This window comes from Syngnathus leptorhynchus, chromosome 17 (genome assembly GCF_054491065.1).
Source record: "Syngnathus leptorhynchus isolate UIUO chromosome 17, UIUO_Slep, whole genome shotgun sequence".
Taxonomy (NCBI): Eukaryota; Metazoa; Chordata; class Actinopteri; order Syngnathiformes; family Syngnathidae; genus Syngnathus; species Syngnathus leptorhynchus.
Window position 1 is genome coordinate 6,561,651 of NC_141211.1, and position 15,212 is coordinate 6,576,862.

At 41.0% G+C, this 15,212-nt stretch overlaps 2 protein-coding genes across 4 annotated transcripts; one reads left to right on the forward strand and one right to left on the reverse strand.

Moving 5' to 3' along the window:
• The first annotated feature begins 2,479 nt into the window (after positions 1-2,479).
• gja2 (gap junction protein, alpha 2) lies at positions 2,480-3,538 on the forward strand. Its single transcript, XM_085935894.1, has one exon. It carries the CDS (start codon positions 2,480-2,482, stop codon positions 3,536-3,538), a length of 1,059 nt encoding a protein of 352 aa, XP_085792020.1.
• Positions 3,539-5,561: 2,023 nt separating this feature from the next.
• Positions 5,562-14,654, reverse strand: tbc1d8b (TBC1 domain family member 8B). Of its 3 annotated transcripts, XM_085935882.1 has the most exons (21): positions 14,211-14,654; positions 12,906-13,016; positions 12,677-12,795; positions 12,335-12,560; positions 11,578-11,818; positions 10,952-11,159; positions 10,676-10,843; positions 10,435-10,596; positions 10,210-10,360; positions 9,911-10,125; positions 9,668-9,785; positions 9,277-9,562; positions 9,059-9,188; positions 8,865-8,963; positions 8,605-8,673; positions 8,294-8,534; positions 8,137-8,202; positions 7,827-7,919; positions 7,650-7,697; positions 7,462-7,559; positions 5,562-7,364 (listed from the first exon to the last, which is right to left on the reverse strand). In XM_085935882.1, the coding sequence occupies exons 1-21, from the start codon at positions 14,335-14,337 to the stop codon at positions 6,957-6,959; spliced, it is 3,384 nt and encodes a 1,127-aa protein (XP_085792008.1). In that variant the 5' UTR covers positions 14,338-14,654; the 3' UTR covers positions 5,562-6,956. The 3 variants fall into 3 exon arrangements, with proteins under 3 accessions (XP_085792008.1, XP_085792006.1, XP_085792007.1); XM_085935880.1 differs by lacking the exon at positions 7,827-7,919 and having other exon boundaries at positions 14,211-14,652; XM_085935881.1 differs by lacking the exons at positions 7,827-7,919; positions 14,211-14,654 and having other exon boundaries at positions 12,896-13,001.
• Positions 14,655-15,212: the final 558 nt, after the last annotated feature.

The window sequence follows — 15,212 nt, forward strand, 5'->3', positions numbered from 1 at the left end:
TTGTCTACAGTGTACTGAAATGTAATTCATATCTTCTGTCTAACTGGTAATAAAATAGACATGAATGCACAGTAACCATACAATGCAACACATTCATTCTTACTGACAGTGTTTTTATTCATATGTATGTGAGGTAAAAGATCTCTTTGAGGTATACATGAAGCAGTAAATCTTTGCCGCCATGGAGTCCAGAATAAAGTCCACCATTCTTTGTGTGATCTTCCAAAATCGCCGTTTATCTGTGATTTCTGAGTAGGAGAGAAAAAATAAAAATGAATTGCATGTTTCTTTGTGGCATATTTTCTGGCACTGTAGGCGTTTTAAGACCCGAGTCTCCTGGGAACTAACATCTTGGGTTGATTGGGTTCACTAAGTGCAGAGTTTGTGGTTATCAATAGCTTTGACATGTCAGAGGTCAGCTTGCGGGTGACGATTGTTGACCCCACCGACAGCTGGAACTGCAGAGGCACTCCTTTTTTTTTTTTTTTTTTTTTTTTATAGGTATCAACACTCCATCATATGTCCGTGAAACTCACCACAGACCACTTGAATGGTTTCATTTGCGTAGCTACTTATGCTGCTAATCGATACCCATGAGAGTATCTGGCTTCTGATGATGGTATCTCGATTTTGATGACGGATAAAAATCCAAAAAGGAATTTTATTGGTGGTCATAAATTTGATGGCTTAAAATGCATAATGATGTGTTGCAAAATGTTTTCAGAATTGCAGTCTAAGCAGAATTTGGGATTTTTATTTTTTTTATTTTTTTTAGTGGTGTCAATTAGGCGTGAAGCTACTGTATGCAGTAAATAGAAATGATAAAAGTTTAATGATGTGAGGACTAGAGTGAAGGAGACAAGTTTGGACTAGTTTGTTTTAGGGAGCATAAAGCTCGTCAGTCAAAGGTCACCTCACCGAAAAACCCAAATGACGACACAGCGGCATTCCCTTCCCCTTTATTTAAATTTAGACCACGAGACGTGTGGCATGGCCCTCGGGGAGTCTTCAGCTGCCATTTGTATGTATAGAAAGTTAAACTCTCAAATGAAGGCTTTCATAATTCTTTCTAGTGCGTTTGAAATAGAATGCACTATTCCATCAAGGACGTGAGAGGCACAAAGTCTTATTTGTGAAAGAAAACGTTTGGAAAGAGGTTTATCTTGGCATTCATCATCGGTTCAGAAAAACAGTCTTCTTGTGAAGTGAAAAGTCTTCAGGACACTCTCACCGTGGACCTGAAAGGCTGGCGAAGATGATCATTATTAGGTACGGTAAGAAATTGCATGTGATGTTTCCCCAAAATATCATTTGTCTTTCTGAGTTGTATATCTCAAACAGGTGTTCTGTAGAGTCCCAAAGGACAGGCACAAGTGTCCTTCAGGTTATCTGCAGTGTCACCACTAACATACCCTGAAATATAAACTAGAAACCTCAATCTGGATCTTGTGTCACAAGATCTGTCCTCAAGCATAAGTTGTCCACCAGCAGGCAGCTCCAGCTCTCCTACACGCCCCCCCCCCCCCCTCCCCATTTTCTCTTTAATGAGTGGAGAAGACACAACCTTTGGGAAGACAAATAGTTGATTCATGATCAATCGCATCACATTCTATTGACTGCAAACTCAGGCATCTTTTTCCTGTAGGACGGTTCGGAAGCAAACAAGTAAGTCGCCTTCAATTGGATTTTGTTTTGATATTCTTTTGATAGTTTATGTTAACAAAAATTATTAAACAGACAAAAAAATAATCCAGCCAATTTAGTTGAATAGCTTTCTATGAAACCGATAAAAACGATGCAATTTTTCATCCAGATTTTGATATTGGATTTAATCTGATTGTGCCGTTATCTTTCCGGCACTAATATTTTAGCAATGCCATACATATGTTACCCGGGGCAACTTAACTCCCCCTTTAGTGTCGTCTCGCTATCAAGGAAAACACTATTTGACAAAAATGCTGTGTTTAGATTTGCCACAATGCGTCATTTGGGGAAGGAAACAATTCAAGTTTATATAAAAATAAGAAACAGATGGGGTTTTTTTTAAATCAGAGACGCAAGCAAACATTTCTAATATTTTTTTTTGGGGGGCCCGATTCCTAATCAGATATTTCCTGTAGCGCATCAGGTTTTCATCACAATCTAATTTTAATACAGTAATATTTAGTCATATTTATGAATGAAAGGTTAGGAAGTGTTTTTCGATTCTGTAAAATTCTGTTTTTTTCTGTAAATTAATCCGAAGAAGTGCTGCTCAAGAGACACAGTATGAAATGAGAAGACTGATCTCATGCAAGACGTTTTAGAATGTAGGCTGAAAATGTAGGTCAGTACTTTTGATAGTGTTTAGGCCTTGCGAGCTCGAACCAAATAGCACTTTGAGATAGAGACGTCATTGATGAACGCGTGGCATGTGCATGTGGTTGTCTCCACCCAGGTGGTCTTGTCATTAAAGCTGAGGATTGATTTGTGAGCCACGATGGGAGACTGGAACCTTTTGGGGAAGCTACTGGAAAGCGCCCAGGAGCACTCGACCGTGGTGGGCAAAGTATGGCTGACGGTTCTTTTCATCTTCCGAATCCTGGTGCTGGGCTCGGCCGCTGAGAAGGTTTGGGGAGACGAGCAGTCGGGTTTCACTTGCGACACCAAGCAGCCCGGTTGTCAGAACGTCTGCTACGACAAGACCTTCCCCATTTCTCACATTCGCTTCTGGGTGATGCAGATCATCTTTGTGTCCACGCCCACTCTCATCTACCTGGGACACATTCTCCATCTTGTGCGTATGGAGGAGAAGTTAATCGAGAAGGAGAAAGAACTGGCTCTCCAGAGTCAAAAGCATCAGCAGATACTTGGCAATAAGGCCAAGAAAGTAGTCAAGCCCATCAAGGACAACCAAGGTCATGTGCATTTGAGAGGAGCGCTACTTCGGACTTACGTCTTCAGCATTATCTTCAAGACCCTGTTTGAAGTAGCTTTCATCGTAGCTCAATACTTCCTGTATGGTTTTGAGCTCAAGCCAATGTACTCCTGCGACCGTTGGCCTTGCCCCAATGTGGTCAATTGCTACATCTCCAGACCCACCGAAAAGACCGTTTTCATCCTCTTCATGCTAGCCGTGGCGTGCATCTCGCTGCTGCTCAACTTAGTGGAAATGTACCATCTCGGCTTCACCAAATGCCGTCAGGGTCTCCGCTACAGGCGGCGGCAGACGGAGCCCGCGGAAGACGTCCTTCCCTTTGTGCCGAACTACAACTACTTCCCGAGTCAGCCGGCGGGCCGTGACTCATTCCGGGTGGAGGCGAAATACGGCATCGCTGAGCCGAACCCCCCCTATAACCCTTACAGCAGCAAAGTGATGCATAAGCAGAACAAAGACAACATGGCCGCCGAGAAGAAAGGTAAAACAGATGGAGACGATAGGCGGGAGAGGAAAACCTCCAACTCGGTTGAAGACATAGTCGTGGAAGGTCAGCGCAGAAGCAGCCAGTCCAGCAAGAACAGCAATAACAAGTGCAGAATGGATGACCTCCAAATATAGACGAGGCGAACAAGAATAATCGAAATGCTTTTTATGAACTGTCGTTAATAGAAAGCGGGGCAGCAGCGAGGACTTAAGAAATCTGCCTCACATTTCTGCGGTTGCATATCTTTCCGTGATTGAGTAACTTTACTCTGGCTTCCTCCCACATTCCAAAAACATACCAGCTGTCTGAAACCGCTTTGGTAGTTTAGTGACACAACAAAAATAGTTATAGGAAGAGTTTTTCTAAAAAAAAAAAAATTTGCTCAAGGCACACATTTATACAAGGATGAATTAAAAATCTGTTCCTGTTTGTTTAATGTTTACAAGGCCTTAAAAGAAATTACATAAATACTCCAGATTATGTGTGCACCACTGTTATTTGTTTTTGAACAGCATTGATATTCTTGATGATCGATAAGATTGTGGTGGGGTAAGTCCCTACCAAAAGGGACAGGTACCCAAAAAGCACTGATATTTAAACTCAAGGAACGTCTGGTCTAGACAATCCCGAGACAGCCAAAGGCTACTGGTCTGCTTGCTATGTAGATCAAAGAACTGCTAAGACATAAAAAGCCTCAAGTACAGTTGGTGTTGACCTCTTACGCAGACAGGCCCCAACTGTTGAGTCAAAAGATCGGACAAGAACCTTTTGAAATTGTTGACTTTAAGATAAATATGCATGAAAACCACTTTTTTTTTAGCAAGGGAACAAGTATTGCCATTGTCAATTGTGATGGAAATTATTATGAAATTATTACTATTATTATTATTATTATTAAAATGGTTCAAAACAATCTTGGATGAGTCTGGTAAAAGGTCTATAGCAGCTGTACCAATACTTTTGTCCAAAAATGATTATCCCCAACCTGTTGCTTTTACATAAATAAATTGTAGGAAAAAAAAAGTCTGATTGTAGTGCAAGTGCTTTGAAGGGCAGACAAATGTGATTGCAGGATCAACGCTTATAGTCTTGCTATGGGGAAAGCAAATTCTAAGCACAAGAATGCTCAGATGATTCAGACAAAACAATTCCACTATGTATTTGAGTGTTTAGTTTAGCATTGAACAGCTAGACAAATGAGAAAATATATCATCTATAAGTACAACTACAATGTTGTTTTCATTTGCTACAATATCCCAATTGCAAGATGATCACTGCCCTAGTTCTACTTTGCTGACACCTTCCGGTTCCAATGAATCCTCTTGAATGTGTGTAACCAAGCCTTGAGTAATGTGAAGGCACCAGTGAACCCCGACAGAACCTGATATCCAGTCTTACAATCATTTCTAGGTCAGTGTCAAGATTACACAATCAGATTCATATGACGATTTAAAAATATGAAATCAACATAATCTCTTTATCTGAAAAAACCCCCCAAAAAACACATAGGACGAATACAATAGGACAACGCCTGCACACTTAAAATATTATTCCTCTCTCATGTGATATTTTTTTTATTGGTTTATGACCGCCAAGGAAGTTTCAGTCAATTTGTCAGTTTATGGTGTCTGCCAACATTAACGACTCCATTTACAAAGAGTTTCTTTGTTAGCATTTTATCCTGAAGCTATTTGAGTTGAGCTGCACTCACCGATAGTTCTTTAAGTTCATTTTCACTCAGGAAGTAGACTCTGCTAATGTCACACTAAAAAAAAAAAAAAGGTTGGAGGGATTCAATCTCAGTGCAAGAATAGCATCATGAGCATCCATACCAAGTCACACTGGTGACTGGAAATCTTACTGAGTACTTTGGTGATTTATGAGGGGAAATTCTTCTAAAGCGATACATATTCATTGCATGAAATGTCTTTCTTTTGTTATTGCAACACCCATTATATAAAAGTTGCCAGTGCACAAGTTTGGTTGGTCTTTCATTTGATAAAGGATTTTTTTTGTATTCTAGGATTAAAATGAACAGCTAGATGACTGTTATGAAATATAATAAATGTGTGTTGTTGGAAGATAGCCCATGTGTTGGGTCTCATATGTGAATTGAAGAACTAAAAAGGATTCAAATTATATTAAAAGATTGACCACTCTTTACTCTTTATTACTTTGGACCAATGACAATAACAACATATTTAAAAAAAAAAACAACAACAAAAAAAACAGGCAAGAGAAGTACTGGCAAGTCACATTCTCAGCAAATGCAGCAGACAATAACTGCACATATGAATGACTGAATAGATCAAATATTACAGCACTAACTTTAGGTAATAAAACTTAGCAGTCGTGTAATTTTTGCAGAACATTGCATTCTTCCCTTTGGTTGAAAAAAAAAAATGTTAGCTGTTTTTTTGAAATGTGTTCAATAATAATACATTCTTGTCACAGACAATTATATAACAAAAATACATTTAATATCTATATTTTAAATCTATTCATCATATTTATATTTTTTCAATCACATATATCTGTTGTATAACTTAACTAATAAAATGCATCAGAAAAGCCACCATACTGGAATAATGAGTATGGCTTCAGGCTTTAATTACCAACATCAAAGTAGTCAATAGTACGCAATATTTTCTTTGACAGGTAAACGTTGATTATCATTTTTTTTCTAAGGGTGATGCTGGTTTGGAATTTCCCCGTGTGGGACAAATAGAGGATTATCTTATTTAACAATCGCAGTACAGACTATAGAGAGAAAAAAAAACCTGGCGCTCAAATCACTTGTAGAACAGTCATTTCCTATTTAAAAAAAGTTTTAAATGTGTGTATATGGCCCCAAGAGATGGAAAAACTAGAAGGAAAGCATCCAGAACCTTCTGAACCCTAACGCCTCGGCTGTGGAGGCGTATTCTCTAACAATGTGCAACAAGTCATTTGGGACGCAAGCAGCAAAAAAGCACAGATACAGTAAATAGAAAACAACACACACTTTTGCGTGTTGTTGAAGGCGCTCATCAAAAATGTTGCTACACACACACATGCTTTTGATGTTGAACTCAGTCATAAACTTCAAATCATTTCTCGCAAGATCAGCAACATTTGAACGTAATTGCACCCTGAGATTTGATGAAAGTAAAATATTCTTCCAAGTTGATTACAAGCAGCTCTCTAGTGAGTGACTCGACAGATTTAGTGGCATCTACTTTTCAAAACACTGTACAATAAAGAGTACATTATTTCTTGGGCTCCATGGCATTCTGGCTGGGTGCAATCTGGAAATGGGAGACAAGTCTGTGAAATCTGCATAATAGGCGATATGTAACTCAACATTGTGAGTGGAAAAAACACTGTTGATTGACGTACAAGGAAACAGTGGCACAGAAATGTCACCTCGTGAACGATAAAGGATCGAAAAGACGCCTCCTGCCTGCGTGCGTGCGTGCGTGCGTGCGTGCGTGCATGCACCGTTCAAACCATTGAAGGATTTTGCATGTCAGCCCTTTTTGCCCTTCCGTCCTCGTCTGGCTTACTAAGCTATCACTTGCTATTTCCTGTTAGCTTCAGCTGGGCCACTTGAGCTTGCGTCATTTTCTTCTGAATGTCAACGTGTTTGTCAAAGAAGCTGACTATTTCGGGCTCGTTGAGCAGCGACGCGAGGACCTGCTCGAACGAAAAGGACCAGTCCTCCCCAGGGACCTCGGGCCCACCTTCCTGGGGGCTGGGGCTGTCTGAGCTTTCGGATGTGAGAGGAGCTTGGTCCTGCCTGTCCGGAGGAGCGGGCTTTGAGGATGCGGCCGGGCTGCTGGGCTCCTGCAACCTCCGGCCCACCTCCTCCATCCTCAGAAGGAGGCTGGTTACGTGGGCTACTGCGCGGTACAGAGACTCCTCTTCTGGATCGCCATGGAAAATGTTGTATAAGGTCTTGGAGAACTGAATGAACTGAGCCTGAGATTTAAAAAAAAAAAAAATAAATCAAAATCATAATAAACCATACTTAGGGTGTGTTTGGAAATTTGTGTACTAGTTGCGGTAATTTAATTACCTGATTAATTCGAGGCAGGTCCTTAATAGTTTCCTCTTTCCTAAGTATTTCATTCTGCCATTGTTTCAAGTAGGCCTGCAGATCCACTTTCCCTCGACCTTTCAATCACACAGACGCAAAATTGAATGTCATACACTGGGAAAATGTTGGTATTGCTGCAAAGTGACTACATATGCCTGTAAAAGTACCTCGTTCAGGACTTTTCTTAATCACGCCATCTTCTGGAAGATCAAAATCTGAAATATATGTGCTAAATGTGAGCAAATAAGAACATCACTCAGATGTCAAAATTGATATCTAGAAGGAAGGATGGAGGAAGAAAAAAAAAAAAAAAACGTAAAGGAAGAAGCAGTCGAGACGCTAACCAGGAAGTCTACTCAAGTGAGGAGAGCCTCCTGTCGTTGCGAAAAAGCTTGGGAGTCTTTCTTCCTCTACGTGCAAAGGACTACCTGTGAAAGCTAGAAGAGACTGACTGTAAGCGCACTGAGAGGAAAAGATGAAGAGACAGAAGAGCCTAAGCAAGGTAGAGGGAGTGTCATAAATCATTCGTCATATAGATTACAATTATGTTATAATTCAGGTGACGAAGAAGTCGAAGCCAACCTTTGTTTGATTCATGAATTAAAGAAGCCCGCCTCAAGACATTTGTTTGTTATACACATTGATGTCACTTACCTGGTGGTAGATGCAGCTTGAAGAGGAACTTCAATTTATTTGTGAAAGATCCACAGTATAGATTATCTGCACGAGTTGAAGCATATTGTTACTGAGTGAAGGAAGTAAGGAAAATAAAAGGTGCCTCTGTGACAAAAAAAGAGATGTAAACACTCACCAAGAGCACAACAGAACTCTTTGAAGTTGACCAAGCCATCTTGGTTCTCGTCGATTAATCGGAAAACCCAGAGGGAAAGAGTGCTCTTGTTGGTGCAAAAAGACCAAGGCTCCAGGAGGGAGAAGAACACGCTGAACTGTTGGAAGCCCAGCTGGTACTGCTCCAAGTAGGCAAGACTCGGATCATGGTGAAGCAGGGCCGGACTCTTCATTGTCCAGTAGCAGCTAAGAAAATGTTGCCTCTGAAATGACACACTTGCAATGATGACATGTTGGATTTGCTTTTAGAGAAGACTAAAGTGTGTCACTTACTTTGAACAAATTGTAAAGCTCGTCAAGTTGGGCAGGAGTAAATTTGACTTCTTGGGACACGACACGAATCTACAAAGAAACCCGTTGTTGCAATTATAGTGAATCTTCAAATTGCAAGGAGAGGATGAGGCTGTGTGAGTGTTTGGCTGCGGGCTGCGGTCGACAGCAGCTGTTTTCATATTTATTCTGTGTTCAACAAAGGGCAAATGGATTTGTGCGATGGAGGGAGGGCTAGGTAAATAAATTGAGTGTCCACTTACAACATTCTGCTTTGTTGTGTCCTCCAGTGTTTGGATCACAAAAAGACGGTTTCTTTTTCGTGAACTCTCAACGTCCTCTGAGCGAATGCTGCCATATTTCTAGAGGAGAGAAAACTAATTCAAAAACACAGTAAAAAAAAAAAACAACAACAAAAAAACAACTCTATAGTGGAAAAAAAAAACTACCGCTGCACCTCATAAGATTCTCGGATCAGTTCGCTGATGTCCACATTTAAGCGGGTCGATTTATCGTTGTTGTTTACAGGGGCTTGCTGGACAGTTGGTGGCAACGGGCTGTCTTTGTTTGTCACACTATCAAAAAATCTTGGGAGCAAATTACAAATCAAAAACATTTCAACGTGAATCCAGAGTAGTATTGCAGATAAGGCGACGTGGACTGGCTGATGCTCACTTATTGAGGATGGTGACGGCTTCAGCGTCATCATGGCAGCTGATCAGAGCTTCCATGTTGTAATCCAGCACGGCCAGGCCGAGCTGCAGGATGGCTTTGATGCCGTCGTAGAAAAAGCAGTCCACCACGTTCACGGCGCTTTCGATGGGCAGCACGCTGATGAAGAGGGTGAGGAACCAGGACAAAGAAACGGATGAGAAGAGACTCAAGTCTGTCATGTTCTCCACCAGCTGGGGGAGGTTCTCTCGAATCAGATCCTCGAAAACAGCCTGGTCGACCAACGCCCCTGGAGAAACAAAGTCACCATATTGTCACAACAAGTGATAAATAAAGATGAAATGATTCATTGATCAATTAATTAATTGTTTTCATTCATTTTCCCCCTTCTCACCTATAATTCTCCGGTTAAAATAATCTGGTAACATCCTCTCGCAGACAGCAACTAATAGCCAAAAGGCCTCCTCCTCTTTGGCATAGAGCAGCAAGACTGAGGTCAGAATGTTCATGGCCTCAGAAAGAGAAAAAAAAAAATGACAGGACTACATTATCCCACACTACTAAAACCGACAGAGCCGCCTCAATGATTTGTCTTTTTTGTTAAAAACATGTGATGGATAAAACCAAAAGAGTTTACCTGGCAGTAGCCAATTTTAGGATTTCTATACGCGTATGCGGTGAGGACTCGGCGGAGGGCGGAGATTCCCGTATCACTCTGAAAGGCGGGATGCTCTGGCAGAGAGCGATGAAGGTCTCTCTCAATCTCATCCGTAGCCAACGTGCTCGTGCCTAGAGACTGCTCCACCAGCTCCGTATAGTATCCAGGATGAGTCGCCATGTCGTTTACGGCTCCTTATCCATTACGGTGTGTCACAATGATTATGATGTCACGAGGTTGAGGAGGTTTTGATGTAAAAAAAAAAAAAAATTAAATACCTGAGAAAAGCATCCACAGCTCTCCTCTTAAGGCTTCGGGAACGCCACGGACAATCAAGTCACGCGTCTTCCTGGTGAAGAACATACTTGTACCGCGGCCATATTCAGAAAAGTGGATGTTCCAAGACTGTTCCTTCATCTTCTCTTTAAGCTGTTGAGGAGGACATGTGTCAGTCTTGAGTCATTCGTGACTTTGTCCTAATAGCTGGTGTGTTTGTCTCATACCATTTTAGGGTCAAGGTTTTCAACATCCTGGGGGTGGAAAACAGTCATGAGCGCCTCGGTGCTTACTGCCTTGCTGCTGTCTTTCTGGCCCACCATAAGTGTCACGTCGTCTGGGTTGTCCTCAAAGTGGTTGATGAGCGATTGACATTCGCCTCGGATGACCTTAGCGACAAGGATGGAAACGTGTGATGTTAGGAAAAAAATAACGGAAACAGTGCATTCATAAGAATTGACTCGGTACCTCCGCTGATGCCGAGTGCTGCGGGCTAGCACTAATCCCACACCGGCCGCGAATACTCGTCGCCAGACGTTGGTAGTCCCGCACCTCGGTGAAACGAAGTGCCCTTTTCCCACGCACGTACACTGTTAAAGCACGGCTGCTGGTATCTGACTTCTCAACGTTTACGACCTAGAAAATGGTGGCGATGGCCGGGACAGAAAGTCATTTCATCATATTACGTGTGGCGTAAGGAAGTGTCAGCGTGGAATAAATCAAATGACACCGTTGGTGTTCTACCTCGCGCATTGGAATGATGATGTGACATTGGCTTCCGTCCTGACTGGCAAAACATAAGTAGTTCTCAGATAGACAGATCTTGCCAAGTGTATTAAAATGGCTGAAAGGCACCCACAGGAAACTCTCGTGCACTTCTAACAGATTTTCCTCTTTGGGAAGCCTGAAAAATGTCCGGAACTGCTCACTTTTTGCGTGAGCCTCTAGGCCTCTGTGGAAGGAAAATAAAATGTCATGATTAATATTATGAACACTAAATAACAAGAACACTCAATTCACGTGAGTGTTATTAATCGTAGTTTTTTTTTCCGAGTCACTTCAGTGTATGCAATATGTGGCTGAAAAGACAACAAGCGTAAGAAAACGAGAGATAGTTTATATTATACATAAGCTATTTTCACAACGACAAATTGTATGCCTGTTTCAAATATATTGTTGCGTGTTGGGAATAAGTGGGCTGAAGAAAGTGTTTTGCTGCTGGAGAGTGGGCGGGTGCATTTGCAGAAGAATTACGTTGGATCCTATCATCGAGCTGTGCATTATATGGGATGCAATTTTGAATCGCTAATCGGTATGGATTGATGAAATGCTATCTGACTCAAGATATGATGAGTTAGGAAAACAATCACCTCTTGGTTATTTGCAGCGGGTCTGAGAGCGCTCTCTCTTTTTCAAAAGCCTCTTTATCAAAAAGGCGTTTAATGGAGTAGTCAGCTAGCTGCTCCATGATGACAAATGTTTCGTTGAGGTGCAGCAGCATGGAGAAATAGTGATCCTCCCCGTGAGCCATGACGTGGATGCTCTCAGTCAGGATGACATTTGACGTTTTCTCCAACCTCCAAATCTCATCCCAGGAGATGACCAGTTTCACTATAGGTGCAAGCAAAAGGGAAAATGCATGATTAAACTATCAGGGTAAGAGCTGAATTGAAATACAAATATGTTGTCTGAAACTTTTAATGTTTCCAGAACTAAACAGCCATCGTCTTAAAAACAAAGAAAGAGGCTTTCATTCTTGACTCGTCACTTGTTTATCATATTTCCTAGCAGCTAATATTTAAGAAGTAGAGGCTCTCTTTACTGGCTGTCGAAGAATGTACGATGAGCAAAACTGAGCAAACAAATTGTATGGAAAATACATTAAAAAGAATTTCTGAGGCAAACAGACTAGAATTTGAAAATGTAAAAGAAATACAAGAATTTTTGGAGAATAATCTATACGTTTTAGTCGGACTCCCCTCAAAAAAGTCCCCCCCAAAAAAAAAAAAAAAAATCATTAAAAACACAGACTGAGATGCACGGGTAGTAAAATTGAACAAGGCCTGCGAGTTAAATGAAGAACATGGCTGTTCATGTAAGCAAACAGCAAACACAGACTTTGCTCACCTTCAGCTCCCAGCAGGTAGGAATAAAAGCAGAGGAAGTTGGTGCTGAGGTAGAGCCAACCCTGGCAGGGCACTTTGCCTTTCCAGTAACTACAGGCATAATACGTGACCAGTTTCTCCTCCGGCGGCAACGCAAACCAGTTCTCGAACCTCAAGTATGCCTCTCTGAACTTCTCGGGATCGTCCTCCAGCTTGTGGGACGTCTTTCCTTCTTCAGCAATCAGACCCTGAGAAATAAAAAATATAGTAGTATATTAAGTTGCCGGGGTCATACGATGCAAATGCAGTACAGTGATATCAGTCTAAAGATTCAAATGGATATTTTGTCCTTCGTATTTGGTACCCTGATTTTGCCCTGCACAAAGCTAGTGATGTCCTCGCTGGAGTCGAAAACCGAGAGGGTCCTCATGATATTCTGCAGCAGCCAATCCCAGTGCTGGACTATTTCCTCCTTTGTGACCCCTGATGCAACACAAGGGAATAGATTAATTACAAAGAGTGAAAAAAAATAAATGTTATTCAATGTAAAAGTTCAAATTCTGCAAGAATGGAATGTTATTACAAGAATATACCGCATGCTATCGACCAATACACTTGTGAATCCGACGTGTGGTGCAGTATGCGGAAAGGAGCCACTTTAGATGTGGAGTCCAGTACTGTGTCCAGCGTTCCCACAAGGAGACCTGCAACATAGAGCACAGTGATATTTCGACTTCTTCATGCATGTTTCCAAAAAACAAGCTGATAGGATGAAACGTGATTCTGCACTCTACGTCAGATACGCAACGACCAGGCTTCTCTCTCACATGCCCTCCATTAATAATTAACAAGTAGATAGATAGACTGTAGATTTACACTGTCCTTGCAGCTGTGCGTGCATGACTTCTCAGCGTGTTCCAGTCGCAGAATTAAAATCGGCACAAAACATCATGCGTCATCGTGCTCTCGATGGGAGGCAACAAGGTTCATCTCACTGTATTGAAGAGATATAAGCCTAAGTGATGCTTGAGACGTAAAAGCCCCTCGGGTTGTAGAGGGCTTGGATGCATCAATCAGTTGCAGTTAGTCTAATTGCCAGAATGTCATCACAAGTCAACATCACTCTAGACATTTTTTCCTGACAGGTTTATTATTGTCCTGGATGCAAGTCTGGCATTACAATGACTTCAAACCAGTTAGGTGGTAACGACCTATATTTACTGCTTTGTGTTTACTTAAGTCACTTTATGAATAAACATTAGTTCTCATGGTAGTTTCATGCAACATACGATTTACTTTTATAGGATTTCAAAATGTATGTTTGGAAGAAACACTACTTTTAGAATATTTTTTTTAATCCGTTACATTGAATTACATTCCGTTCGCGACGTACACTTTTGGGCGACTACCAACCACTGTTTGGAAAACTCTTCAACCCCTCAGTGACGTCAACATAAAGTGATCTGGCGCTGTAAACAACGTGCACTTAGACATCATCTTCTGCTAAACCAATGCAAAATAAATGATTCCTCCTACGAGATATTGTATACGATCATGTCCTTACTCCATAATTACTCAGGCTAACCTGAAGCATTGCTACAGGCCAGTGCAGTCATCTCTTGCTACATGCAAAAAACATCAAGTAACCATATGCTAGAAAAAAAAAATCACTTTGTCAAGCAGAGAACAATGTTAAGATAAGCCACCTGTTAACAATTTGGCTTTAAACCTGTTGCAGTGCATTTCTACCATGCTACTGCATACAGTAAGACGCAATTGTTTTGTTTATCGCTGGACACGTACGACGAACTGACACATTCGTGATTGGCGAGCAAAACTTCGTAGCCCCAAAGACAACAGCTGCCAAACATGCGAGGAGATGAATTATTGATTATTACCTGTCAAGCCGCCTCCACCCTCACCGTACCCTCGCCTCCTTTGAAGCACAAAATACTCATTATCCTTCTCGGTGACCCACAGTTTAAAGGCGTTTTTCAGCAATATCTCTTCAGGTTTGAGCCACATGTTTAGAAACGTCAGCGGGTTCGCCTCCAAATCGTCCTGTCATGCCACGGTTACTTCCAGCGTTGCACATACATCAAATTCGTTGAATATTTGTTGACAGTCGTCGGGAATCGGGATGCCTCCCTTCCCACGTAGACAAAAAAATGTTGCCAGTCGCAAAGGATTGTGGGCTTGTAGTTTTTCAGAGGTGGGAGGTGCCAATACAGCGTGCATAGTACTATTTGTTTTATTATTGTGCTGTATGTTTGTTTATGAATGTTGAATAACTTTGTTATTATATCTAATATATCTATATCTAAACAATCTGTCTATTCCTGCCGCAATAATGGTACTGTTGTACATGTCTGAGTTTCTGTGATATCTTTTTCTTTTTAATTCTTTCTTTCTTTCTTTCTTTTTTTTTTTTTTTTTTGCTCATTCGTTTCACTAATAGCTGAATTTCTGGCTGATTTCACCATAGTGTCGTAACTCGCTTCCTGTCCTCCAGGAAGCAAACGTTGGCCAACAATATGCTGTGTTGAGAAATTGCGTCAATTTTATAAATCGTAATTTTCTCGAGTGATGCATGTAAAACATCTTTTATAAAAAATAATTACAACATGCGGTTTTGTTACATTATATAAAAATATATAAACGTATGTTATTGTTAAATGTGTCTTGTTAATGGCAACATGAACCTGCAAAACAAGCTCAACTTGTTTATTCAAATTGATAACTCAATAACACTGAATAAAGTACTTTAAATCAATCACTTTTTGTAATTGATGAGCAATAAATACATTTTTAACACAACGAAACATTTGATATATTTTATAATGTAGCAATTTTGTATCTAGTTAGAGTTTTGTAGTTTCCGATTGCTGAGGGAGGCCATG

Bases quoted from the DNA above. Each gene is read 5' to 3' on its own strand.
- gja2 (XM_085935894.1), top strand. From the start codon at position 2,480: ATGGGAGACTGGAACCTTTTGGGGAAGCTACTGGAAAGCGCCCAGGAG.
- tbc1d8b (XM_085935882.1), bottom strand. From the start codon at position 14,337: ATGTGGCTCAAACCTGAAGAGATATTGCTGAAAAACGCCTTTAAACTG. The intron at 10,597-10,675 runs GTACCGAGTCAA...CTTGTCGCTAAG, and splicing joins AGCACTCGGCATCAGCGGAG to GTCATCCGAGGCGAATGTCA. The intron at 7,920-8,136 runs GTAAGTGACATC...AGTCTCTTCTAG, and splicing joins CAAGCTGCATCTACCACCAG to CTTTCACAGGTAGTCCTTTG.